Genomic DNA, 26,954 nt, shown 5'->3' with positions numbered 1-26,954 from the left:
GTAACAATATTCCATGTACATTTGTGGATTTTAAAAAAGGCCGTATATGACTCAGTTGATTGTGAATCTCGTTTCCTAATTTTAAAGGAACAAGGGCTATATAATAAAACTCTAACACTGATTAAGGAAATGTTAACCAAGACTAGTTCTAAAATTAAATTTGTGAGAGAAATTTCTGAACCATTTGATGTAAGGACTGGTGTTAGACAGGGAGATGGACTCTCCCCTTTACTGTTTAACTGTGTTTTGGAAAAGGTAATAACAGAATAGTGAGAGCAAAAGTCAAGTTAAAATATTCAAAAAAAGAACAAACAATAATATTAAAGTAGACTGCCTCACCTTTGCAGTTAATCTGGAAATTTTCACTAGGGATATCACCACAGCTCAAAAACAAATTGAAATTCTTAAAGAAGTTGTGGAAAAAATAGGACTACAAATAACATTCAAAAAAATGGAATATATGACATGCAACAAACAAGCACCAAAGTTTCTGAACATGAAATATGGAAAAATAAAAATGGTTTCTCAATTTAAATACTTGGAGGAAATCATAAAGGAAAATGGTCTGGAAAAAGTGCAAACAAGTTCACTGTCAAAAAATGGCAACTGCATTAAAATTAGCAGAAAATAGTTAAAATAAAAAATCACTTTCAACATAGTAAACTGAAGTATTACGGCACTGTAATCAAACCTGAATGTCTTTATGGAGCAGATACTTTAATTTTAAGTAGAAAGAGAGATATTGATGAAATTCAAAAGAAAGAAAGAAAGATTATTAGGAAAATGTTAGGCCCCAAAATTACTGATGGACAATCTTATAGGCTGAGAAGTTATAAGGAAAGAGAAGAATACACAGACATACATGGTGACATGAGAAAACAAAGACTTAAATTTTAGGGGAACAAATTAAATGGATGGCTGCAATTAAGGGGGTCTCAAAGTACCCAGTATAACTCAGGCAGACATTACAGATAGAAAAACATTCAGACAAAAGATATTTGATTGGAAAGTTGGTCAGAGGCAAATTAGAAAACGGGCTGGGACACCATGGTCTGATGAAAGAAAGAGACTTCATTCTGAAAGGATGAAACAAATTTGGACACAAAGGAAGGCCAATCATCAAAAGTGACATTGATTGATTGTAACTCGCGTGATCCTGTTGGGCCCATACGTGAATAATATTGAAACTCATTGTATGCAGTTCAGAACTTGTAAGAGGTTTCCCACCAGTATATTCCTAAATGTGATGACAAGCAAGTAGTAGAAGTTGACAGTGTGAAATTCTTGGCATTATAGCTTGATAATAAATTCAGCTGGGAGGAGCATACCACAGAACTGTCCAAGTTCCTAAACAAATCTGTTTGCAATGTGAATGTTGTCAGTCATAGTAGGTATAAAAATGAAAAAATCTGGTGTACTCTGCTTACTTTCAATCTGTAATATCCAATGGGACTATTTTGGGGACAACAATCCAAGCTTATATTTTCTGTGTGCAAAATGTGTAATAAGAATTATTTGTAGTGTGAACTCAAGAACGTCGTGCAGTGGCCTGTTTAAGGAATCAGAGGTACTACATATTTATTCGGAAATGAAATTTGTCATTAAAAATGTATCTGTTTTCCAAACCAACAGCTCAGTTCATGGGGTCAATACCAGAAATAAGAATAATCTTGACAAAAATTTAAAGTGACGTGCTTTGGTCCAGAGAGGTACACATTATGCAAGAACACACATATTCAATAACTTGCAAGCAACCATAAAATGTATCTACAAATAAAGGCCAGTTGAAGAGGAGCCTAAAGGATTTACTAGTGGTGTACTCCTCGTGCTCCATTGATGAATTAATTAGAAGAGCCGGCTGATGTGTATATTTTTGATAACATCTGATAATGCTAGTATTAGTAAAATTTGACTTCTGTACAAATATAGTGCGGTAATGTGATCATTGTAAGTAAGTGTTGTATAATGATATTTCTACACTGATGGGGAAAAATTGCAACACCAAGAAGGAGTTGTGTGACGCAAATGAAAGTTGGTAAGCATGTTTCTACATCTGAAAGATGATGTCCATCCAATTTTCACACCAGTCACCAGTCACTATGAGGATGCAGATCAGGTGTTCCATAAATACATGTTGTAAGTGTCACGAGCATTAGCTACCTTTGAGATTGGATGTGCTGAGTCGATGTTAGTCAAGAATGTCTTGGAGGTGACAAAGGTGCCATTGTCAACACCACACTGAGTTCGAACGAGGTCGTGTAATAAAGCTACGAGAAGCTGGATGCTCCTTCTCTGATATTATAGAAAGACTTGGCAGGAATGTAGCCACTGCACATGATTGCTGGCAGCAGTGGTAGTGAGAATACGTGCTCACAAGAAGACCGAGCTGTGGATGGCCACATGGCACTACCGAGAGGGAAGACCAGTGTATGGCTCTGGCACATTTTACTGCATCTGCAGCAGAAGTTGGAGCAGCAGTTGGCACCACAGTGATGCAAAAAACTGTTACAAATTGAAACTTCCTGGCAGATTAAAACTGTGTGCTGGACCGAGACACGAACTGTGGCACAGCCATGTCTCCGCAATATCCTTTCTTCCAGGAGTGCTAGTTCTGCTAGGTTCACAGGAGAGCTTCTGTGAAGTTTGGAAGGTAGGAGACGAGGTACTGGCGGAATTAAAGCTGTGAAGACGGGGCGTGAGTCGAGGCTAGGGTAGCTCAGTCGGTAGAACACTTGCCCGCGAAAGGCAAAGGTCCCGAGTTCGAGTCTCGGTCCGGCACACAGTTTTAATCTGCCAGGTAGTTTTGTATCAGCGCACACTCTGCTGTAGAGTGAAAATTTCATTCTGTTACAAATTGGCTACTTCAGGGACAGCTCTGAGCCAGATGGCACTGTAGTGTGCATTCCACTGACCCCAAACCACTGCTATTTACAACTTCAGCAGTGTCAGACAAGAACTCTTTGGAGGGCATGATGGATGCCTGTTGTGTTTTCTGATGAAAGCTGGTAATGCCTCAGTGCTTGTGATGATCTTGTTAGGTGGAGGCCAGCTGAGGGCCTGCAACCAACCTCTCTGTGTGCTAGACACGCTTGACCTACAAGACACGCTGGACTTACACTTGGAGTTATGGTCTCAGTGTTGCCACAAGTTCTGGATATCAGCGAATATCAGGGTATTTCAAACATGTCAGGGAAATCAGGGAAATATTAGGGAAATTTGAAAAAACACTGGAAAAATCTTGTTTTTTGTCTCAGTAAGTGAAATGGTTTCTTTACTGAGATGTTATGCATTGTCGCTGGCTGGGTGCAGCTGAATACGTGTGCCGCTTCCCTACCCCCTCATTCTTTTTGCTTCTCCCTTTTCTACCACTCCCTCAGCTTGCAGTCAGTGCTGCCACCACTTCTTGCCACTAGCCTAGTAGCTGCTGACAAGAGGCAGGGAAGCGTGAGGAGTGGTTTTTTTGGATCTGATTCTCAGAAGCTGTTCACACAGCGGCTGGAGACGGTGGTCATGTGTGCATGAGTTGTGTCTGACTGATTGTGTGAATGTGTGTGTGTTCTCATTTTCTGACAAAGGTTAAGGCCAAAAATTAATTGTGAGAGTGTGATTGTCTTTTCTATGTGCCTGCCTGTGGGTCAGCAATCATCTAGACAGTGAGCTGCTACATATCCTTATTAGTATTGGTTCTCAGAGTATTCTCACAAGTTATCTGTTGCATGGGTTGATCACCAAGGTCTCCTTTCATCAGTATGGTGTCTGTGACATGTGAATAGGTGGCCACATGAGTGGACTTCCATGGCGGACTAAAACCGCAGGCCATTTCTATGGGTATCTCTAACAGATAGGGCTTGCTAACCTGAAGCCCATCGTTTTCCACTAATGTGCAGGCCCTACCCATCGGATCTAGTGTCACCAATCTGCTCACAGTCCGGGTCTGTTTGTGTGTGCCGTAGTGCAGTGGACTTTCATGGACCCAGGACTGTGGTGCTCCTTGGCAGGCCAGAAGCCACAGGTGATGGTTTTCAGGAACAGTGGCTGCCTCACCACAAGCACATTGTACAGTGCAGTGTTTTATAGACATTTTATTTATTCTAGTGCATTTTGGCACTTCGAAAGTAGTTTATATATTAGAAAGTATGGATGATAAGAAGAAGAAAATCGTGCTAGTCGCTGGCAGTTTGTACACTATGTACTCACGTATTTCTTGACAGAAAAACCACACAATACCTGTAAAACAATGGACATAACACAATGGGTAATAACTGACAATAATGGACATAGTAGAACCAACATTTTGTTGGCAGTCACTTATAATGTTGATTTACACAACTCTTCCCTGCCTTATACACTTCTTTCAAGAGGCCTACTTTTTTGTGAGATTATTTCTGAAATCAGTGAAGGTATTTTAAATCTGTCTTGTGATGCCAATGAAATGCACATTTTTGTCATCAAATGTTTTTTGTTTTATTGAAATAAAATAAGTGTGTCTTAATGAAACATATATACTATTTGGCTTGTTTTCTCCATCTAAAAACAGTTCATTACAAAAGATGTTGTTGATAGTACTTTAAGATGTTTTCTCACATGTTTAAAAATACTGTAGTTCTTAAATTTTTTGCCAACTTTTGTCTTTGCTTACCCTTGATATCTCAAGATTTGTGAGGGAAAAATGCTAAGACTTGTCTGGAAATCAGGGAAATATTAGGGAGTATCACTTGGGAAAACTTGTGGCAACCCTGGGTCTGGGTATGATTTTGTATGACAACAGGAACACTCTTGTGGTTATCCCATGCACACTGACTGCAAATCTGTAGATCCATCTGTCAGTTTGACCTGTTGTACTGCCATTTGTGAACAGCATTCCAGGAAATGTTTACCAGCAGGATAACACTCACCTGCATACTGCTGTTGTAACGCAACTTGCTTTGAGAGTGCCAACATGTTGCCTTGGCCTGCTTGATCACCAGGTCTGTCTTTAATTGAGTACATATTGGACATCATAACATGATAACTCCAGTATCATCCACAAACAACACTAATTCTCTCTGTATTGACAGACCAAATGCGACAGGTATGGAACTCTAATATACAAACTGACATCCAGCACCTGTACAATACAATGCATCCACGTATGCATGCTTGCCTTCAGTGTTCCGGCAGTTACACTGATTATTAATGTTCCAGCATTTCACATTTGTAATGGTTTATATTGCATTGTTAATCACGTAAATATTTTGCCTAGACAATAGTATTCCTGAAATTTCGTTACTCTACATTAATTAATTTTTGATGTTGCCGGTTTTTTTCCGTCACTGATTTGATGATGCATGGCTAAATATAACACCTAAGAGTTATCATATTTACTTCGGTGTACTGAACATTTACATGTTTTGTGACAAGTTATTTATTAAATTTTAAATGAAATATGTGTAAAAATTTTTAAATGGAAAATCCAGGATGGAAAATAACATTATTATGAAAAGTGTAGTTATTTTTTTCTTGTTTCAAGCCCATAGATCCATTTCACACAGTTTTTAGCCCATTTCCTACCTCCTGCATGCATTTCCCTCTGTTACCAAATTTACGATTCCTGGTGTTTCAAGACCTCAAGATGTGCCCTATCAATCTATCGCTTCATTTACTCAATTTGCACCATTAAGTTCTTTTCTCTGTGATTTGATTCAGTATCGCTTCATTTGTTACTGATCTACTCATCTAATCTGCAGCATTCTTCTGTAGCATCACTGTATCCTCTCTTGTCCTTACTGTTTATTACCCAAGGTCAACTGCATATAAAGATGCACTTAATGCACATACTCCCAAGTGTCTGTGTGTGTGTGTGTGTGTGTGTGTGTGTGTGTGTGTGTGTGGGTGGGTGGGTGGGTGGGTGGGTGTGTGACTGGAGTCGGACTGTCTCACATGGTTGAAGAAGAGGATTCTGTTTGTAAACATACTATTCTTTATCTTATATGTGTATGGAAAGTTCATTTAAAGATGAACAGATTAAGAGGAAGGAAACTGAAACAGATAGAAAGTGGATTTTCATATGTACTTGGCGAAACCTCACAGGAGCATCACATTTTAGAAACATGCCAATCATATGTTCCAACTGTAAATAATTCTGTGTGTAGTGTCCAGCTTTCTATTGAAGGTGTGCTTGTACTTTTATCTTCTTCAGGTCTTGTGGAGAGGAAGAAGAAGAAGGTGAAGAAGAAGGCGGTGATGAAGAGGGAGCAGCTTCAATCCATGTAAGCAGATATAGCCCTTCCATGTCTTATTTACATTTTATTCATCTTAAAGTGACCAATATCCTTTCCTACATTCACACAGAGATAACATACAACAACTTCACTCAATTGGAATTAAAATTTTCTAATTTTTCTTTTATTAATTGCTTACTGTTACTAACCATAACTCCGTCTGATCTCTATAGCGAACAATGGACAAATTAATGGTATGTATAACTTTGTACTTGTCTTCTTATCAATATATAAACAGATAATCCTTATGATTTCTTAATTCTTTACACCTGTAGTTATTCATCAGAAATTCATTTTTTATCATAAACTGCTTCCAGAGATATAATATTTGTGCATTCTCAATGTGACTTCAGTTTGCATAATATCAGAAGAATAACCTAATGTAACATAACTGGGATTTCTTCGTGTTACTCAAGACCTAGCATTTTTTATGTAATCTCATTTCTCAGTTGGTTCAGCATAAGTGATCATTTCAGATGTTCTGGAAAGTTGAACACTGAACTTTGGTACCATAATGTCAGTACCAGTAGAGAATAATTTTTTAAAAAGAAAAAGAGGTCAGCTGGAAATGTAATATGACAGGAGACAGCCAACTGCTCACTATTTATTAAAAATGTTGATGCAAGGCTGTGGAGAAAGTAGGGCTACAGGGGAAAAAAAGAAAAAGAAAAAAACATGAAATATTGAACTACTAGAGCCTTCAGTGGAGCAGCAAAATCACAGAAAAGATGTAGAAACATGCTTTATAGAGTAGAAAGTCACTCAGAAAGCCAGGCTAAGAGAAATAACACACTTCACAATAAAAATATGGTGAGAAGAATATAATAGGAGGAAACATTCCACGTGGGAAAAATATATCTAAAAACAAAAATGATCTGACTTACCAAACGAAAGCGCTGGCATGTTGATAGATACACAAACAAACACAAACATACACACAAAATTCAAGCTTTCGCAACCAATGGTTGCTTCGTCAGGAAAGAGGGAAGGAGAGGGAAAGACGAAAGGATGTGGGTTTTAAGGGAGAGGATAAGGAGTCATTCCAACCCCGGGAGCGGAAAGACTTACCTCAGGGGGAAGAAAGGACAGGTATACACTTGTACACACACACATATCCATCCGCACATACACAGACACAAACAGACATTAAATTTTTTGCCAACTTTTGTCTTTGCTTAGCCTTGAGATCTCAAGATCTGTGAGGGAAAAATGCTAAGACTTGTCTGGATATCAGGGAAATGTGTGTGTGCGAGTGTATACCTGTCCTTTCTTCCCCCTTAGGTAAGTCTTTCTGCTCCCGGGGTTGGAATGACTCCTTACCCTCTCCCTTAAAACCCACATCCTTTTGTCTTTCCTTCTCCTTCCTCTTTCCTGATGAAGCAACCGTTGGTTGCGAAAGCTTGAATTTTTTGTGTATGTTTGTGTTTGTTTGTGTATCTATCAACATGCCAGCACTTTCGTTTGGTAAGTCACATCATCTTTGTTTTTAGATATAAAAATATGGTGAGGATTACAACCTGATATCAAATTCCAAGTTAGCAGTTCCAGTTTAGCTTTTCTATTATTTTTCCATGTCCCATCACGTGTATGGCAGAGAACAACCTCTCAGCAAGATGACAGCAAGTTCTTTGCAATTAGCACTGAAAATGAATTAATAAAATAAAAAAAGGCTGCAAGTGACAGTCGAATGAGGCACGCAGTATTATTAACCTAGAGTATGTAATAATAATGAGCTGCAGGGATTTCATAAGCACAGGTAGGACTCATAAGCTGATGGGGCAGATAAAAATCAAAATTAGAAGAAGAAAAGTATAATATGGAGAAAGGGTAGAAGTATAGAAAGAGAAGACCAAATAAATAATAATAAAGCACTTAGAGAAAGTAAATTAAAAATTAAAAGAAAGGGCAGGGAGGGGGGGGGGGGGCATTCACTAATGCACTATGTGAAACAAAATGGAGGAGGAAGGTATGGGACATGGCTAAAGAGAAAAAGGGTGAAAGAAAGAAGGAGAGACTAATATTACAGAAAAGAACAGACATTACACCAAGAGAACTGCCAAAGGTATGTATAACCAGGAAAATACGTGTAGTAAAAATCTTGGAAGAAAACTGGAAACAGCAGAAATAGTGCCCCAAAAAGTATTTGTGTGGCAAAGAGTACATAAATATAATGAATACCATAAAATCAAGGAAAATATTTAAAGAGAAAGGATAAAAATGCAGATGAAAAATTAATAAATTTAAACTCACAGTATAGGAGATGTTATCATTGCTACCAGATAAGGCAATTATTAGATGATGTGTTTCATTATCACTTTTATATGTGAAGATGGTATCTGTTCTTTTGGACATGTCCGAAAGAACAGATACCATCGGTGACCATGCAGCATGTTAGAATGAAATTACAATGAAATGAATACACCTAGCTGCTTACAGGCGTTGATGTAAGTCAACGGGGACAGTTAAAAATGTGTGCCCCGACTGGGACTTGAATTACAATTGCAAACAAAACCTCAAGTGGTGGAAATTGATGTCACTTAAAATGAATGTATAAATTGATTGGGATCATTGGTATAAGGGGTGTGAGAGGGACCTCTTCAACTGCTGGATCTGTGAGGGTAGTAGCTTCAGTGACAGTATTTTGCAAAGTTTTAATCTACAATTGGGCAGGTTTACAAAGTTGTTAATGATTCAGATTCCATAGTAGTATTCTGATCATAAGCCAGTCAGCTATAAATATAATTTTCCTGTTTTCCATTAAAACAACCTGTGAGAAAGAAAACAAAATAGCATGCAGTTGTGTATACAGTTTTTGTTTAAAATTATGTATATGGAGAAAAAATATGTATAGGAGAAATGATTTGTCTTATGGTTTAAACATAAAAGCTTTTGTAGTTAAAACTAACAGTGGAAAAAAAAATCTCACATTTTACAGTGTAGCATGTTCTTTCTCGCAGTCGGTTTTAACTGAAAACTTGTAGATTGTTGTTTAAAGAATATATAATATTTGTTTGAGTATCACTTAAAAATTTGAAGTAAATCAGTCAAGATCTTTTTGAGATTATTGCTAACAACATTTCCCCTTTATATATTATATATGTATTTACATACTCTGTGTTGTTGTTGTGGTCTTATCCTGTGCAAGTTTCTTCATCTCCAAGTAACTACTCCAACCTACATTCTTCTGAATCTGCTTAGTGTGTTCATCTCTTGGTCTCTTGGTTTTTACCCTCCACGCTGCTCTCCAATACTAAATTAGTGATCCCTTGATGCCTCAGAACTTGTCCTAACCAACCAATCCCTTCTTCTAGTCAAGTTGTGCTACAAATTCCTCTTCTCCCCAATTCTATTCAGTACCTCCTCATTAGTTACGTGATCTACCCATCTAATTCTTCTGTATAATACAATTATGTATATTAAAAATACATATGCTATGTCCATCTGACTGTTTATTAGAGCTGTGTGTAAAAATTTGTAGTAAATTGGTCAAGAACTTCATGAGACTTTTACTAATGAAGGAGATAAGTGCATGAACACAATCTGGCAATCTACCTTGCCTCATGCTTCCTCCCCTTCACCCTGTTATGCTCCAGAAACATAGTTTATCCCTTAATATGTCTCTACTGCACTCAGATGTACTACATACATGGAGTATTTGTTTTTAACCCACTTCATTTAAAGCTAGACATGAATTTTATACTTTTAAAACAATATTTTTAATAATCTATGGTTTTGCCTCCCCCAGAAAGAATGAATAGGAATTTTTTTTGTAGGAAACTTAATTCAATTTCACTAAAAGCTGTGGGATTTGAGTTACCAATAAAAAGTTTTTTTTAAATGATCCCTCATGAGAATCCTCACACGCAACTGATCAGGATTTTCAGTGTGTTGTTCAGGACACACACTCCTTGCACTGTGCAAAAATTTGCAACAAATGATTTTTCCCATAATTTTCCTTCATTGAATGGACTGTGTAGTCTTGTGAAGAACATAGACAATAGGAGGCTAAATGTGAATTTGCTATTTTTTTTTGAACTTCTATCATGTTTGTACATGTGTTGAGACATCGAAATTATGCCCCCACCCCCACCCCTCCCACACATACACACACAGTTGTACAGATAAATTGTGCCAGCTGAATACACAAAGCCAGGACTGCATTTCTGCCGGTTGACTGTGGTGAAATGTTGTGTTGGATGCAATGGGGGAGGAGAGAAAAGAGCCAGGGAGTGAGAGGGAAGGTTGGAGGATGGTGGCTGTCAGCTCAGAGGAAGGCACCAGATGTACAGGATCAGAATGCAAGAGGAAGGGCCAGCAGGTGCATGAGACAGGAAGGTGACTCATGGAGCATGGCACTGGTGAATTCCTCCGGCACATGATGGTGACGATATGGAGAATTAGATTTAGACAGGGTCACAGAACAGTGGAAGGGAAGTCACCGAGGAAGAAGCTGTTGGTGAAGTTAGTGTACTTGGAGAGGTTGGTAGTGGATGTGGAGCAGAGGGTTAGTTGACATTGAGATGAGGAGGATTACAGGAATCAGGGACAGGTTCCAAGAACAACTTGCGTCTATGTAGTTTAGAGAAAATGGTGCTGCGTGCATTCTAAAACAGCATTTGAAATTGACCATGTTGTGATCAACAGTGTGCTTTGTCATGGGGTAGGCAACTCTGTTCTCGGCCAGTTTGGAGGCCATTCATTCAGATGAACAACTGATTATTGGCTATACCCATATAAAATGCTGTTTGTAAAATTTAAACTTCATGGCTGGAAATGTAAATTATTAAAATATTCTGCATTATTATGCCACGGTTGGGGAATTTCTTGTTGAAATCCCTATCTGCTAAGGACATCTTCAAGGGGAAGCTGTTGGTTTTCTGAAGGTCTGATACAAATCTTGGCTCACTGCTGACTAAAGTAAAATATGGTTTCCACATGCTACTACATACAGATGTGACATTACATTTTTTTAAAATCATGCACAATTTGGCATTTTTGGACACTGTCATCTGCTCTGGTCCTGTTTGAAGGTGTCCATTCATTCAGATGAACTGCTGGTATTGGTCATGCCCACATAAAATTCTGTTTGTAAAATTTAATCTTCATGCCTGGAAATGACACACTTATCATTATATATGGTACACATCTTATTGAGCACTGGAACCCAGTACCATTCAGTTCTTCAACCGACTCCTTCTGTTTAAAATTATTTCGGTGTTTAGTAGCTATAAGCTGTCAGTGTCTGAGTTTGAAAATATTTTTCACAGCAGTTGATCTGTCTGCTTCTCTCCTTTTACAAGTCAGCCTTGTGTTCTTCTTCATGTTTTTCAACCACAATTTTAGTAGTTGTTTTTGTGTGTGTGTGTGTGTGTGTGTGTGTGTGTGTGTGTGTGTGTGTTTGTGTGTGTGTCTGACAAAGGATTTAGTTCGATAGCTTATCTAACAGTCTGATGTGGTATAAACATTTTTATGGGAATATATACTCATTGCTTTGAGAATTGGGTCGTTTTCTTGTATATTTTATGTTTTATTTTTAATTATAAATGACTAAGTGCTGAATGTTTTAAAACTGATGCTAACATTGCCACAAAAATAACAAAAGATAGTCTAAATTTAAAAAAAAATTCTACGTATTATGTTTTAATAATTATTTTGTGAACTTTATTTGGTTGTTAATGGAACAGAGATGTTAACAATTAAGGAAAGTAGGCTTACTGTAAGTTTAATAAGTAGAATGTTTTGTGTTTGATAACATTCTTATGGTATAATGTACATGTCTACAGGAACAAGAAATGGAAAAACAAAAGCTCCTGTTCCATCAAGCACGCTTAGCAAATCGTGGTGTTGCAGAGATGGTTCTTCTGCATATATCAGCATGCAAAGGAGTACCAAGTGAAATGGTTATGAAAACTTTGCAACTTGGTATATCAATACTGAGAGGAGGAAACAGCGATATTCAAATGGTGAGAAACAGCAATATTCATGAAACAAATTAAATCATCACACCATATTGAAGTTGGAGTTCAAGCTTTCAGAATCAGTGTCTCCTTGTAGCAGAACGGTTGAAGGAGAAAGAAGAGACATGAAGGAAAAGGACTGGCAATGTTTAGGAAATGAGGACAGTTATGGAGAAGCCATCCAGAACCCTGAATCAGGAAAGACATTCCGGAGAGGATGAGAAGAAAAGTCTCAAACTTTTCCTTCTCGTCTTGTCCAGTAAGTCTCCTCTGACCTGGCATTCTGGGCGACTTTTCCATAATTGTCCCCATTCCCTAAACATCAACAGTCCTTTTTCTTCATCCCTCTCCCTACCCCTTTAACCTTTCTGTCAGAAAAAGAAGCCACTGGCTCCAAAAGCTCACACATTTCCTTAACTTTCTTATATGGGTTTTTCCTTTTGCCACTTGGTGAGTAGATTTTTGATGTATCCAGTTATATAATGTAGATGTAGACACATTTCACAGGCAATGGGGATAGTTAACATGATTGGCTGCTGACATTTGTTGAATCCTGAATCCTTATAATTGTTGGAGTCACATGGAATACACTGTGTGGTTGTGAGGCATATTTTGAGGAGGCTTCTCTGGTGAGAATCAAGATCTCTTGTCAGCACTTCTCAGGGATAGGTGTTGCCTTTTGAGGGAAACTGAGAAACTGCTTGATTGAGAAGTAGCAGCTCCGGTCTCATAAACTGGCATATGGCGGTGTGCTGACCACATGCCTGTCCATATCTGCATCCAGTGATGCCTGTGGGCTGAGGATGATACAGCAGCCGATTGGTACCATCGGGACTTGTAATCTTACCCTCCCACACATCACCATTAAATTTTTCTTAATGTCTTCATTGGTTTCAAAAGCTTCAGGATGTGTAAGATATACAAAAGAAAAACTTTTTACTTATCTTCATTTTCTCTTGTTGTTGGCTCCAAGTATTAGATCTAGGGGTACATTCTAGCAGCTGAAAGTTTGATTTAACTTTGTGGGTTCCTGATGACTAAATAACTGATGAAGATTTGCCTGTATATTTCTTGAATTTTATTATTTGTCACATTATTAAATATCACACCATTTTTTACAATTTCCACTTAACATTCCAAATTACATTGTTAGTGTAGATTGTATAAATATGTCTGTCTCCATCAGAGGCATGACCACTACTACTGACTTTCTGCGGTACTCATAATATTCCAAAGAGTTTACAAAGCAAAAGAGTTTACATATAACATTATTTTATAAATGAATCCAGAAATAAATTTAATAATTAGGGTTAGATTGTACAATTAATAATATGAATTTTAAGTATACTGGAAATTTCATAATTTCAAATATTTTAAAAAGAAGAGTAATTTTAACTGTACATACAGAGTACTAACAAATTAATTTCTTTTTATACATTTTAGCATGAAATATAATACATCATATACAAAATCAAATGAAATTCTTTCAGTGAAACAGCCAAGAATGTTCACCCCTATACCATATTTATAAAAACCAATACCAGGATTAACGAGAAAGTGCTGGTAGATAGACACAATAAAAAACACACACACACAAATTTCAAGCTTTCACAACCCAAGGTTGCTTCATCAGGAAAGATGGAAGGAGAGGGAAAGACGAAAGGATGTGGGTTTTAAGGGAGAGGGTAAGGAGTCATTCCAATCCCGGGAACAGAAAGACTTACATTAGGGGGAAAAAAGGACAGGTATACACTCGCACACACATACATATCCATCCACACATATACAGACACAGGCAGACATATGTAAATGCAAAGAGGTTGGGCAGAGATGTCAATCGAGGCGGAAGTACAGAGGCAAAGATGTTGTTGAATGACAGGTGATGTACGAGGGATGGCAACTTGAAATTAGCAGAGGTTGAGGCCTGGTGGGTAATGAGTAGAGAGAATATAATGAAGGGCAAGTTCCCATCTCCGGAGTTCTGATAGGTTGGTGTCGATGGGAAATATCCAGATAACCTGGACGGTGTAACACTGTGCCAAGATGTGCTGGTCATGCACCAAGGCATGTTTAGCCACAGGGTGATCCTCATTACCAACAAACACTGTCTGCCTGTGTCTGTTCATGCGAATGGACAGTTTGATGCTGGTCATTTCCACATAGAAGGCTTCACAGTGTAGGCATGTCAGTTGGTAAATCACGTGGGTGCTTTCACACGTGACTCTTCCTTTGATTGTGTACACTTTCAGGGTTACAGGACTGGGATAGGTGGTGGTGGGAGGGTGCTTGGGACAGGTTTTACACTGGGGGCAGTTACAAGGGTAAGAGCCAGAGGGTAGGGAAGGTGGTTTGGGGATTTCATAGGGATGAACCAAGAGGTTACGAAGGTTAGGTGGATGGCGGAAACACTCTTGGTGGAGTGGGGAGGATTTCATGAAAGATGGATCTCATTTTGAGCAGGATTTGAGGAAGTCGTATCCCTGCTGGAGAGCCATATTCAGAGTCTGATCCAGTCCCAGAAAGTATCCTCTCACAAGTGGGTCACTTTTGGGGTTCTTCTGTGGGAGGTTCTGGGTTTGAGGGGATGAGGAAGTGGCTCTGGTTATTTGCTTCTGTACCAGGTTGGGAGGGTAGTGGCGGGATGCAAAAGCTGTTTTCAGGTTATTGGTGTAATGGTTCAGGGATTCAGGACTGGAGCAGATTCGTTTGCCACAAAGACCTAAGCTGTAGGGAAGGGACCATTTGATATGGAATGGGTGGCAGCTGTCATAATGGAGGTACTGTTGCTTGTTGGTGGGTTTGATGTGGACGGATGTGTGAAGCTGGCTGTTGGACAGATGGAGGTCAACGTCAAGGAAAGTGGCATGGGATTTGGAGTAGGACCAGGTTAATCTGATGAAACCAAAGGAGTTGAGTTTGGAGAGGAAATTCTGGAGTTCTTCTTCACAGTGAGTCCAGATCATGAAGATGTCATCAATAAATCTGTACCAAACTTTGGGTTGGCAGGCCTCGGTAACCAAGAAGGCTTCCTCTAAGTGACCCATGGATAGGTTGGCGCACGAGGAGGCCATCCTGGTACCCATGGCTGTTCCCTTTAATTGTTGGTATGTCTGGCCTTCAAAAGTGAAGAAGTTGTGAATCAGGATGAAGCTGGCTAAGGTAATGAGGAAAGAGGTTTTAGGTAGGGTAGCAGGTGATCGGCGTGAAAGGAAGTGCTCCATTGCAGCGAGGCCCTGGACGTGCGGGATGTTTGTGTACGAGGAAGTGGCGTCAATGGTTACAAGGATGGTTTCTGGGGGTAACAGATTGGGTAAGGATTGCAGGCATTTGAGAAAGTGGTTTTTGTCTTTGATGGCGAACTTTGTATGTAGTGTTGTCTGAAAGCTGACGCAATCCCTTAGCCCCATACTCCCGACAATCCTTGTCAGCCGGAAGAATGACGATGGATCGGTCAGCTTTCAGATCATGGATAGCCTGGGCATCAGCTGTGGTGATGTTGGGAGTAGGATTAAGGTTTTTCAAGAAAGACTGAGAGGCAAGGCTGGAAGTGAGTAATTCCTGGAAGGTTTGGAGAGGGTGATTTTGAGGAAGAGGAGGTGCGTCCTGCTGTGACGGAGGACGGAACTGTTCCAGGCAGGGTTCAATTTCGATAGTGTCTTGGGGAGTTGGACCATTAGGAGTAGGATTAGGATTATTTTTCTTCGTGGCAAAGTGATATTTCCAGCAGAGACTATGAATGGAGGACAGTAAATCTTTGATGAGGGCTGTTTGGTTGAATCTGGGAGTAGAGTTGAAGGTGAGGCCTTTGGATAGGACAGAGGTTTTGGATTGGGAGAGAGGTTTGGAGGAAAGGTTAACTACTGAATTAGGGTGATGTGGTTCCAGACTGTGTTGATTGGAATTTTGAGGTTTTGGAGGGAGGGGAGCTGGAAGTGGGAGATTGAGTAGATGGGAGAGACTGGGTTTGTGTGCAATGAGAGGAGGTTGAGGTTTCTTGGAAAGGTTGTGGAGGGTAAGTGAGTTGCCTTTCCGGAGGTGGGAAACCAGGAAATTGGATATTTTTTTGAGGTGGAGGGTGGCATGCTGTTCTAATTTGCTGTTGGACTGTAGGAGGATGCTCTGAACAGCCAATGTGGAAGTGGGAGAGGAAAGATTGAGGGCTTTGATTTGGGATAGGAGTTGACGGGTGTGTTCATTGGCTGAGTTGATGTGTAGGTGAAGGGTTAGGCGGGTGAGGGCTATGGATTGTTCGGTTTGCAACTGGTATAGGGACTGATGGAAAGTAGGGTTACAGCCAGAGATAGGAACTTCAAGTGTGAGGCCTTTGGGGGTAATGCCAAATGTCAGACATGCCTGAGTAAATAAAATATGGGAGCGTAATCTGGCTAGGGTGAAGGCATGTTTGCGGAGGGAATGTAAATAAAACTTAAGGGGGTCATTGTGGGGATGTTGTGAGGGTGACATGGTATTAGAAGGTGGAAAGTGTAACATGAAGCTAAAGTCATGTGTGCACACATACAGCAATTGTCAGTGACAATACAAAGCATATACATTTGTATTTAGAAGACCAAGCTCTGAATCAGAAAGAAAATAATTTCAAGGAAAAGAAGAAGAATATTTTGCTTCTGAATCAACAGTCTCAAGAAGAATTGTTTGAATATTAAACACAATATCATTACAATGTTATTTATGGATAAATCAGAATTACATCTTGAGTTTAGGGAAGTATGAATGAAATACAACTTATCCTCTTCATTCTACACTACTGACTCTAAATAGAGTTCCTCTTGTCTCTCAATATTTCCCTCACCCCCCCCCCCCTCTTCCAATAAGAAAAGGGAATGGGTAGAAAGAGAGAGAGAAGGTGTAAATAATGTATAGATATTATTACATCAGTTATCTTTTGCCTCTGTAATTGCATCCCTTTCTTTTGTTGTGGGTTGTCTGCTGAGAAACTTCCCACTCTCCTCTTCAGACAAAAGCTGGAAGCGATCAGTTTCATAACCACCTTTAATTACATTATTTGTTATTAGGGAATGCTAAACCACCTCAAGGAAAAGAAGGATGTTGGTTTCTTCACGTCAATTGCTGGTCTCATGAACTCCTGCAGTGTTCTGGACTTGGATGCATTTGAACGTAACACTAAAGCTGAAGGGCTTGGGGTAGGATCTGAAGGAGCTGCAGGAGAGAAGAACATGCATGATGCTGAGTTCACTTGTGCCCTCTTCCGATTCATACAACTGACCTGTGAAGGGCACAATCTTGGTACGTATGGCTTGAAGGTGTTTTCATAATTGGATACTTACAACATAGCTGAACTTCTTTATGGAAACTCTTAATTATTTTTAAAACAGTCATTTGTGCTGAATTTTTTGAGATGTAGAACTTGTCTGTATCATGTGTGCAGTGCCTCTCTTGGCATATTTCAGTGAGTGAATGTGATGTCAGAGTAACAGAAGTTAATCAAAATAGGTAATGTGATGATAATCAACAGCCATCAGTACCCCTTCTGTCTGGTACTTTGACCAGTGACTAGAATTAATTATTGTTTTGCTTGTACTGTACTAGTGTATCTTCTCTGTATGCTCAATTAGTTATTAAGGATGTTTCTTCCATGTTCCCTAGATCATATTCACAATAAATATTATAATATGCAATGTGTCACTTAATCAAAAGATTGCAGAGATGATTACATATTTGCTCGCCATGTACAAGTTTCTAATTAACTAATTATTCCAGTTTAAAAATTCCTGTATTGTATAGAAGGTGGTGTTAAGGAAAAACACCTTTAAGTTACACGTGAAAGCATTTTAAGCTGTCTGTAATATATTTTATTTTAATGTGAAGATTACAAAAGAGATTCATAGCTGATACTCACCTTAAAAATGACACATTGAGTTGCAGATAGGCACTATAAGAAGATGGTTCACACTGACTTTTCAGCCAAAACCTTGTTCAGAAAAGAAAGGAAAACACACACACACATACACACAAGAAGGCACATCTGATGCACACATGAGTGCCATCTCCAACTGCTCTGGAGTTGATATTCCAACCTAGACTCTCCATTGTTAGATTTATAGCCAATCATTGCACTTCTTTCTGTGTCGAAGTTAGATTCACCAGAGGGAAGTGCAGATTGTATTTTCCTCTCATACAGTATTGCTGTATCTCTCATAGAACATATTAGATTAAGAAGTGCCAAAATAGTTTTAAGTATATGGTGTAAAGCTGTGTAATAAACTACTCCTGGCAATGAGAAACCTACTATACAATTACTTTGGGAGGCATCACAGAACCTGTTAATAAGAATCCATGTTTACAAGATAAAAGAATTCTATAATTGTATGGTAACCTAAATCTAACATGCAATTTTTAAGATAAAATGTGAATGTTGTTTGTAATTTTAAATGTAAAATCTTATTATTGCAGGGACTATATTTGCATAAGTCTAGTCATCAAAACCCACATTGTGTACATGGTCTGCTGTTAGTGAATAAATGATAATATATCTCTTACATTTAAACTAAAGGCTGTGATTAATATTCTCAAGTATTTAAGCAGATGCATGCAAGATATACCCGAGTGATCTCCACATATGATTCTAATTATCTTCTTTTGTACAAGGAATACCTTTTTGAGTAAAAGAGGAGCTACCCCAGAATATTCTACCATATTACATCAGTCAATGAAAATATGTAAAATATATTAACTGACTGATTTCTGTGTCTCATCATTGACCCCCCCCCTCCCCCAAAGTTGTCAATTATTGTTATGGAAAAGTAGCTGATCCTAATTGTTTTATAGGGTTTACTATATGATTTTTTCCAGTTTAAGTTTTCAACAATATGCATACCAAAGAACTTAGAACTTAGTACACTGTTTTTTTGTAAACTACATTTATAATGAGTGTGATGTTTTGACAGTGCAATGCTGGATGAGCTGTGTTGTTTCTAAATTTAGAGCTAGTCCATTTGCATAAAACCAGTTAATATCTTTAACAAAAAAAATCATTAACCACTTTTGCATAGATGCTTCTTTGATTTGCTTGACAATAATGCTTCTATCATGTCTAAAATGGAAAAAAAATTGCCTCCTGATTCAAATAAAATGGTAGACTAGACCACTGACAAAGAGCAAGAACAATAGCAGGTCCATGATTGTACCCTGCACAATGCTCATTGTGATTCCTTTCCATGAAGAGGATATAGTGTTCTTGTTTGTGTTCCTCAAATGTCCTATTAACTTTCTGCTTGATGTTTCTTAAATAGGAACTAATTCAGGCATGTGCTGAACCATGTATCCGATAAAAACTTAACTCACAGAAGATCTGAAATGGTGATGTTTAATCATTCCACTGGGGGCTGAATCGCACAATAACCCTGGGTTCAGTGTGGGGTGATGGTGGGGTGGGTGGACTGCTGTGGCCTGTTGTGGGTTTGTGAACCTCTGAGGGCTATGGCGGGACGAAACCTCTCTGTTGTTTCTAGGTCCCCAGTTTAATGTAATACAATACCATACAATGGCCAGTTCAATATTGGTTAACTTCTGATAAGCCTCATTAATAGTTTTCAGGCATATGTCAGGAGTTTACTGTTGAGCATCTATGAGCAGTAAAAACATAGCCACACAGTTCTTGGATAAGAATATGGTACATGTGACGCTATTGAACAGAAACTGTCATTGTTTTAACACACAGCCTATTTGTGTTATACTTATTTCATGGTTAAGTTGATGCATTGTTGTTGATCTAACTAATACAGATTTCTCGTCAGAAAATCAGCCGTGGACTGACTGTCTCAGGACCAAAAGTCAGGCCCCTATATATCCTCACAATGATAGGTACTGAGACTATACATTGTTTGATGTTAAAGAAATTACAATTAAAACACAACTCATTCAATTAGCTGAATACATTGAGAAATGCCTTGTTTCTGATGGTTTCTTAACGGTCGAATTACTTGTTTGAATGACGAAATTAACAGATATAGTTATGCAAACAGTGCTTTTGACAAACCTCGTAATTATTTTGGAATTAAATAAGGGCTGGCTTTGCTAACATGTTTTCGAATAGATAAAATAAATAGTTTAAGAATCCTAGTGGTGGTTCTTCCAAATATTTGTAATTAGTACAGAATTTATATATGTTTATAAGTCAACAACAGAATTTAAGTTACGAAACAATTACTGCTTTCACCCTGCAACATAAGATATTAACTAGGAATAGTCAAAATGAATTAGGAAATTGAGTACATACAAAAAACTGAACACAAAATTAGATTTGGTACTATATTTATGGAAATGCAGATTATACTTAGTGTGTTAATGGTAATTAGTCAAAAATGAATTGAAGGAGGCAGATGGCAAAACAAGAAAGGAAGTAAAGAGATCCCAGCTTGCTTCGTCACAAGACGAAAAATATTTACAATTGTTAGATCAGTTTCAGCTTCCTTGGTGTTGTCTTCAAACAACTTAGATCACAGAATATGGACCAAGTTTTACTGCAAAATCACTTAGAGCGTGGCTATTTATAGTGAAACATGGCATTAATAAACCAACAGTTCCAGTAGTATACGTTATCACTGGTGATATATTCCAGGCTGTTGCACATTTATCTCATTGACACTTACTTCTTTCTTAGTTGCTGTTTCTGTGATAGAATATGATTACTGGTCAGCATGAACCAACCCTTTTGAAACAGCTGAAGATTACAGTTGGCTGTTAAACACTAGTATAATGTAAACATCACAGTGAACATTAATAACTTAAAATCTTTTCTGTAATGAATGTATTTTAAAACTCTTTTCTTATTCCAAATACTTATACAAACTGTGTTATTACAATAATGGCAATTTCAGGATGGAAAAACAAAGGAAAGGTAACCACTTACCTATAGATGATTGACTTGTGATGCATACATATCACAGAGACTCAACTAGTATTTGTAATTTTATATCTGTACTCTACAAAGTACTGTGATATTTGCAGACAGTACAAATGTACTGACTGGGAATTTGGGATAGGTGGTTACTAAAGCTGCAGAAAGAGCAGTGCCCAGATCAGCAACCGCAGGTCTCTAGATGAGCGTAGTGTTCCAAAGGATTGGAAAAGGGCACAGGTCATCCCCGTTTTCAAGAAGGGGCATCGAACAGATGTGCAGAACTATAGACCTATATCTCTAACGTTGATCAGTTGTAGAATTTTGGAACACGTATTATGTTCGAGTATAATGACTTTTCTGGAGACTAGAAATCTACTCTGTAGGAATCAGCATGGCTTTCAAAAAAGACAATTGTGTGAAACCCAGCTTGCGATATTCGTCAACGAGACTCAGAGGGCCATAGACACGGGTTCCCAGGTAGATGCCGTGTTTCTTGACTTCCGCAAAGCGTTCAATACAATTCCCCACAGTTGTTTAATGACCAAAGTAAGAGCATATGGACTATCAGACCAATTGTGTGATTGGATTGAAGAGTTCCTAGATAACAGAACGCAGCATGTCATTCTCAATGGAGAGAAGTCTTCTGAAGTAAGAGTGATTTCAGGTGTGCCGCAGGGGAGTGTCGTAGGACCGTTGCTATTCACAATATACATAAATGACCTTGTGGATGACATCGGAAGTTCACTGAGGCTTTTTGCGGATGATACTGTGGTATATCGAAAGGTTGTAACAATGGAAAATTGTACTGAAATGCAGAAGGATCTGCAGCGAATTGATGCATGGTGCAGGGAATGGCAATTGAATCTCAATGTAGACAAGTGTAACGTGCTGCGAATACATAGAAAGAAAGATCCCTTATCATTTAGCTACAATATAGCAGGTCAGTAACTGGAAGCAGTTAATTCCATAAATTACCTGGGAGTAGGCATTAGGAGTGATTTAAAATGGAATGATCATATAAAGTTGATCGTCGGTAAAGCAGATGCCAGATTGAGAGTCATTGGAAGAATCCTAAGGAAATGCAATCCGAAAACAAAGGAAGTAGGTGACAGTACGCTTGTTCACCCACTGCTTGAATACTGCTCAGCAGTGTGGGATCCGTACCAGATAGGGTTGATAGAAGAGATAAAGAAGATCCAATGAAGAGCAGCGCGCTTTGTTACAGGATCATTTAGCAATTGTGAAAGCGTTACGGAGATGATAGGCAAACTCCAGTGGAAGACTCTGCAGGAGAGATGCTCAGTAGCTCGGTACGGGCTTTTGTTGAAGTTTCGAGAACATACCTTCACCGAGGAGTCAAGCAGTATATTGCTCCCTCCTATGTATATCTCGTGAAGAGACCATGAGGATAAAATCAGAGAGATTAGAGCCCACACAGAGGCATACCGACAATCCTTCTTTCCATGAACAATACGAGACTGGAATAGAAGGGAGAACCGATAGAGATACTCAAGGTACCCTCTGCCACACACCGTCAGGTGGCTTGCGGAGTATGGATGTAGATGTACATATAGATATAGCTTCACTTTAAACATGTTGATGCACATATAAAAAGTGCATAATGGTTCTGTTTCATTTCTCATACTTAGGTTGTAAGTGCTGTATCATTCTCACACAACAGGCATTCAGTCACATAATAGTGATGTAATTATTAAATAAAAAATATTATGGCATGATGTGACTTAGTACAAACTGAAATTTCAAATGGAAATTACTTAAAAAAATATTTATTAATTATTTTGTGTAAAGAAAACTTACATTAAAGTGACACATTCCACGTCATTATGAACTGTCTTATTCATGATATATAGAACAAGGATTAATGTATGTATGTATGTATGTATGCTTGCATGTTTATATATGCACACAAAGATTTACATAAGGACACTGAAAGTGAAGAAATATATCTAAAGTAACTGCATTTTCCTTTTGTTTCAATATTCAGTCTGTATCATATGTGGTTTCCATAAAGTAGAAGAAAAATATGTTGCATGACTATTTTTTTGTAACTTACCACACTTTATATAATTTGAAATGTAATTCCATTTTCTTTCACAGAATGGCAGAATTACTTGAGGACACAAGCTGGGAATACAACAACAGTGAATGTTGTCATCTGCACTGTTGACTACCTGCTGCGATTACAGGTATAAATACTCAAAATAGTATTATAATTTATTACTTTTAAGTTTAGCTTTATAATTTCCTATTCTTCTGATACTTGTTGGTGTTTTTATTTATCCTAAAACTTGTTATTGAAAATAGATGGTACTGCTTCTAGGAATCAATAATGGACTTTTACTGGCACTACTCAAGTAAGGAAATAATAGATCCTGCTGGTAAGGCAAATTTCTTCAAAGCCATTGGAGTAGCAAGTCAGGTGTTTAACACACTTACTGAAGTAATCCAGGGGCCCTGCACACAGAACCAGCAGGCTTTGGCCCATTCAAGGTACGAGCTGTAATATAAAGTACTTCTTTCCTTTTCAAAATAAATTTTGACAGTATTTATGACATAAGAGGAGCATTTGTTTACAGCCATCCACACAAGCTGCCATTATTCAGATGCTCCTCATTATTTAAAAGGATTGTCAATATTTTTTTATTTGTAAAAGTCCCTTTAAGTTACATATGACTTGTTTGGACTGTCTGACTGGATTCATGACACGTACTCACTTTGTAGGCTCTGGGATGCAGTTGGAGGCTTCCTGTTCCTGTTTTCGCACATGCAGGACAAACTTTCAAAACATTCTAGTCAGGTAGACCTCCTGAAGGAACTATTGAATTTGCAGAAGGACATGATAACTATGATGCTGTCCATGCTTGAAGGTATGGAAGCTTTACTGTGTTTGTCATACTGTTGTAGTAAAAAGAGTAAGGTCCATGTTTCTAAAATTGCATCCACTATATCTCTGCATTGTTTGTTCTTTCAGGCAATGTTGTGAATGGTACAATTGGTAAACAGATGGTTGACACACTAGTAGAGTCTGCATCTAATGTGGAGGTGGGCTATCTTGATAATTTATAATTATGTACTACTTGTCATACACTGCAAGTTAGCATGGTCTGTATTCTATCAGTGACTGAAATAACTCTACTGTGAACTTCTGTTTCAGTTGATCCTGAAATACTTCGACATGTTCCTGAAATTAAAGGACCTTACAAGTTCTGCAAGTTTCCAGGTGAGTTTTATTTCTGTTGAGATAGCTGTCACATGCTGACTTACACCAAACCTCTGTCAAACACAGCAGAAAACTAGTGTGTAATTATGTTAGGAGGATTCTAATGAAGTCCTCCGTAGGTAACAAGACATAAAAGGCAACATTAAAGATGACGTTAAAATATTTGGAATGTACACTAAGCCAACCTGCAGGAGGCTGAGGGGATAAAGAGACATTCTTGAACTGTTATGATAGTCTTGTGTAATATATATGAAAATGTTGAAGAGATGACAAAGAAATTTGAGTTGAGTCAAGGAAAGAGAGACATTGGATTGTTGCAAAATGTTATTAGTTAGGTGGAGATGAATAATATTTTTGACACACAACAATTATACTGCCTTAACCTTACACTTCTGTAAGTTTATAGATTTATAGAGTAGACAGAAATTGTCCTCTGGAGGACGGGGGAGTGGGGGGGGGGGGGGGGGGGGGGGTGACAGAAGCCACCTCTCTGCTGTCCAGATGCCTATAGAAAAGTTTTACTTAGACACTTTGTTGGTTTTGTGTGATTTCCTTCATGAAACAAATTTTGAAACCTTCATGCCAGATTAAAAATGTATACAATACCAGATCTGTAACCTGACTCAGACTTGTATGTACTAACAGTGCTTTTGAAACTAAACCATGGAGAGGTGCTTATAGATTGATGCAAATATTTATTTTGCCACTGATTCTTCACTAAGGCCAAACTAAATTTTCCTTTGGCCTCTTCTGTGTCATACGTAAGTGGCTCCATTTTTGGTGTGCATTTTGATGCTTCATTTATGGATTTACTTTGCTGCAGAGTGAAATTCCTTTGAGGGGGGGGGGGGGGGGTTCCTAGTATAAACTTGCAATAAAATCAAAAATAAACAATACTGATATCATGCTCGGGTGGTATCAGTCCTCAGCTGGAATATAGATGTCTAGCACAGAAATGGTAAATAATGCAGTTGAAACATTTTGCAGCTGTTGACTGATATTTCATAACTATGGAATTAAAGGATCACTTCCATCCAATGAAGATAGCAAATGTGAATAGAGGTGATATGAACCCCCAAAAAAGTAATCCAAATTATTGCCAAACAAGGCATTAACTATCCATTGAAATCTGCACAACTGAAACTGGCCAGTAATAGGAAATAAATAATCATTACAAAGGCAGAAAAGTTAATTTAAAAAATGTACAGGTTGTTTCAAAAAGAATATATGTATTTTGAATGCATATATTTATTAGTCATACAGCTACGAACTTTGGGGTACACATTTATGAATCTTTCAAGTTTAGATTACAGATGATCAATATGTCCTCCACCAGCAATGTGAAGAATATCACGTTGATACCCAAATTCCTCCAATACTTGGGTAAGCATGTCCATCATAAATGATGTTTCGGTAGAATGGATCCCGTTCTTCAACTATTCTATTTCCTGTGGTACTGTTGGTGCATATCAGGTACAAAAGAAAATGTGAAGCTGAATTATTGAGTGTGGAAAATCATTTTGAAACAGCGGCTATTCAGTTGTATGAAATACAGGGAAAAGTCCTAGTAATAGCAATATACAGACCGCCTAATGGAGACACAGACATATTCATTAATAAATTAGAAACACTGCTTAACATTCTTTTTACTGAAGGAGCCACTGTAGTTGTCTGTGGGGATTTCAACATAAAGCTTATGAATGAAAGTAGGCAAAAAGATCAATTCCTAAATCTATTATGTAGTTTCAATCTGTTTCCACACATACACGAACTCACAAGAATAATATATAATACAAACAGTCTTATAGATAATATACCAGGTGATCAAAAAGTCAGTTGTTGTTGTTGTTGTGTTCTTCAATCCTGAGACTGGTTTGATGCAGCTCTCCATGCTACTCTATCCTGTGCAAGCTTCTTCATCTCCCAGTACCTACTGCAACCTCAATAAATTTGAAAACTGAATAAATCACGGAATAATGTAGATAGAGAGGTACAGATTGACACACATGCTTGGAATGACATGGGGTTTTATTAGAACCAAAAAAATACAAAAGTTCAAAAAATGTCCGACAGATGGCACTTCATCTGATCAGAATAGCAATAATTAGCATAACAAGGTAAGACAAAGCAAAGATGTTCTTTACAGGAAATGCTCAATATGTCCACCATCATTCCTCAACAATGGCTGTAGTCAAGGAATAATGTTGTGAACAGAACTGTAAAGCATGTCTGGAGTTATGGTGAGGCACTGGCATCGGATGTTGTCTTTCAGCATCCCTAGAGATGTCTGTCGGTCACGATGCACTTGCGATTTCAGGTAACCCCAAAGCCAATAATCGCATGGACTGAGGTGTGGGGACCTGGGAGGCTAAGCATAACGAAAGTGGCAGCTAAGCACACGATCATTACCAAACGACACACGCAAGGGATCTTCCACGCGTCTAACAGTATGGGGTGGAGCGCCATTCTGCATAAACATCGTACGTTCCAGCAGGTGTTTATCAGCCAGGTTGGGGATGATGTGATTCTGTAACATATCGGCGTATCTCTCACCCGTCACGGTAGCAGTTACAAAACCAGAATCTACATCTACATACATACTCCACAATCCACCA

The 26,954-nt window shown here is 38.3% G+C and overlaps 1 protein-coding gene across 1 annotated transcript in view; it reads left to right on the top strand.

Annotated features, from left to right (window-relative positions):
• The window catches only part of LOC126163107 (ryanodine receptor), a 737,240-nt gene that overhangs the window by 639,813 nt on the left and 70,473 nt on the right, over positions 1–26,954 (top strand). Inside the window, exons 78-85 of the mRNA XM_049920028.1 lie at positions 6,179–6,248; positions 12,044–12,223; positions 17,251–17,482; positions 23,217–23,305; positions 23,440–23,609; positions 23,841–23,986; positions 24,091–24,161; positions 24,274–24,339. Coding sequence (XP_049775985.1) covers positions 6,179–6,248; positions 12,044–12,223; positions 17,251–17,482; positions 23,217–23,305; positions 23,440–23,609; positions 23,841–23,986; positions 24,091–24,161; positions 24,274–24,339 — 1,024 coding nt within the window. The remainder of the gene's footprint in view (positions 1–6,178; positions 6,249–12,043; positions 12,224–17,250; positions 17,483–23,216; positions 23,306–23,439; positions 23,610–23,840; positions 23,987–24,090; positions 24,162–24,273; positions 24,340–26,954) is intronic.

Source organism: Schistocerca cancellata, chromosome 2 (assembly GCF_023864275.1).
Source record: "Schistocerca cancellata isolate TAMUIC-IGC-003103 chromosome 2, iqSchCanc2.1, whole genome shotgun sequence".
NCBI classification, from domain to species: domain Eukaryota; kingdom Metazoa; phylum Arthropoda; class Insecta; order Orthoptera; family Acrididae; genus Schistocerca; species Schistocerca cancellata.
Note: the sequence above shows the minus strand (reverse complement) of the source record. Positions and strands in the feature narration are given on the sequence as shown.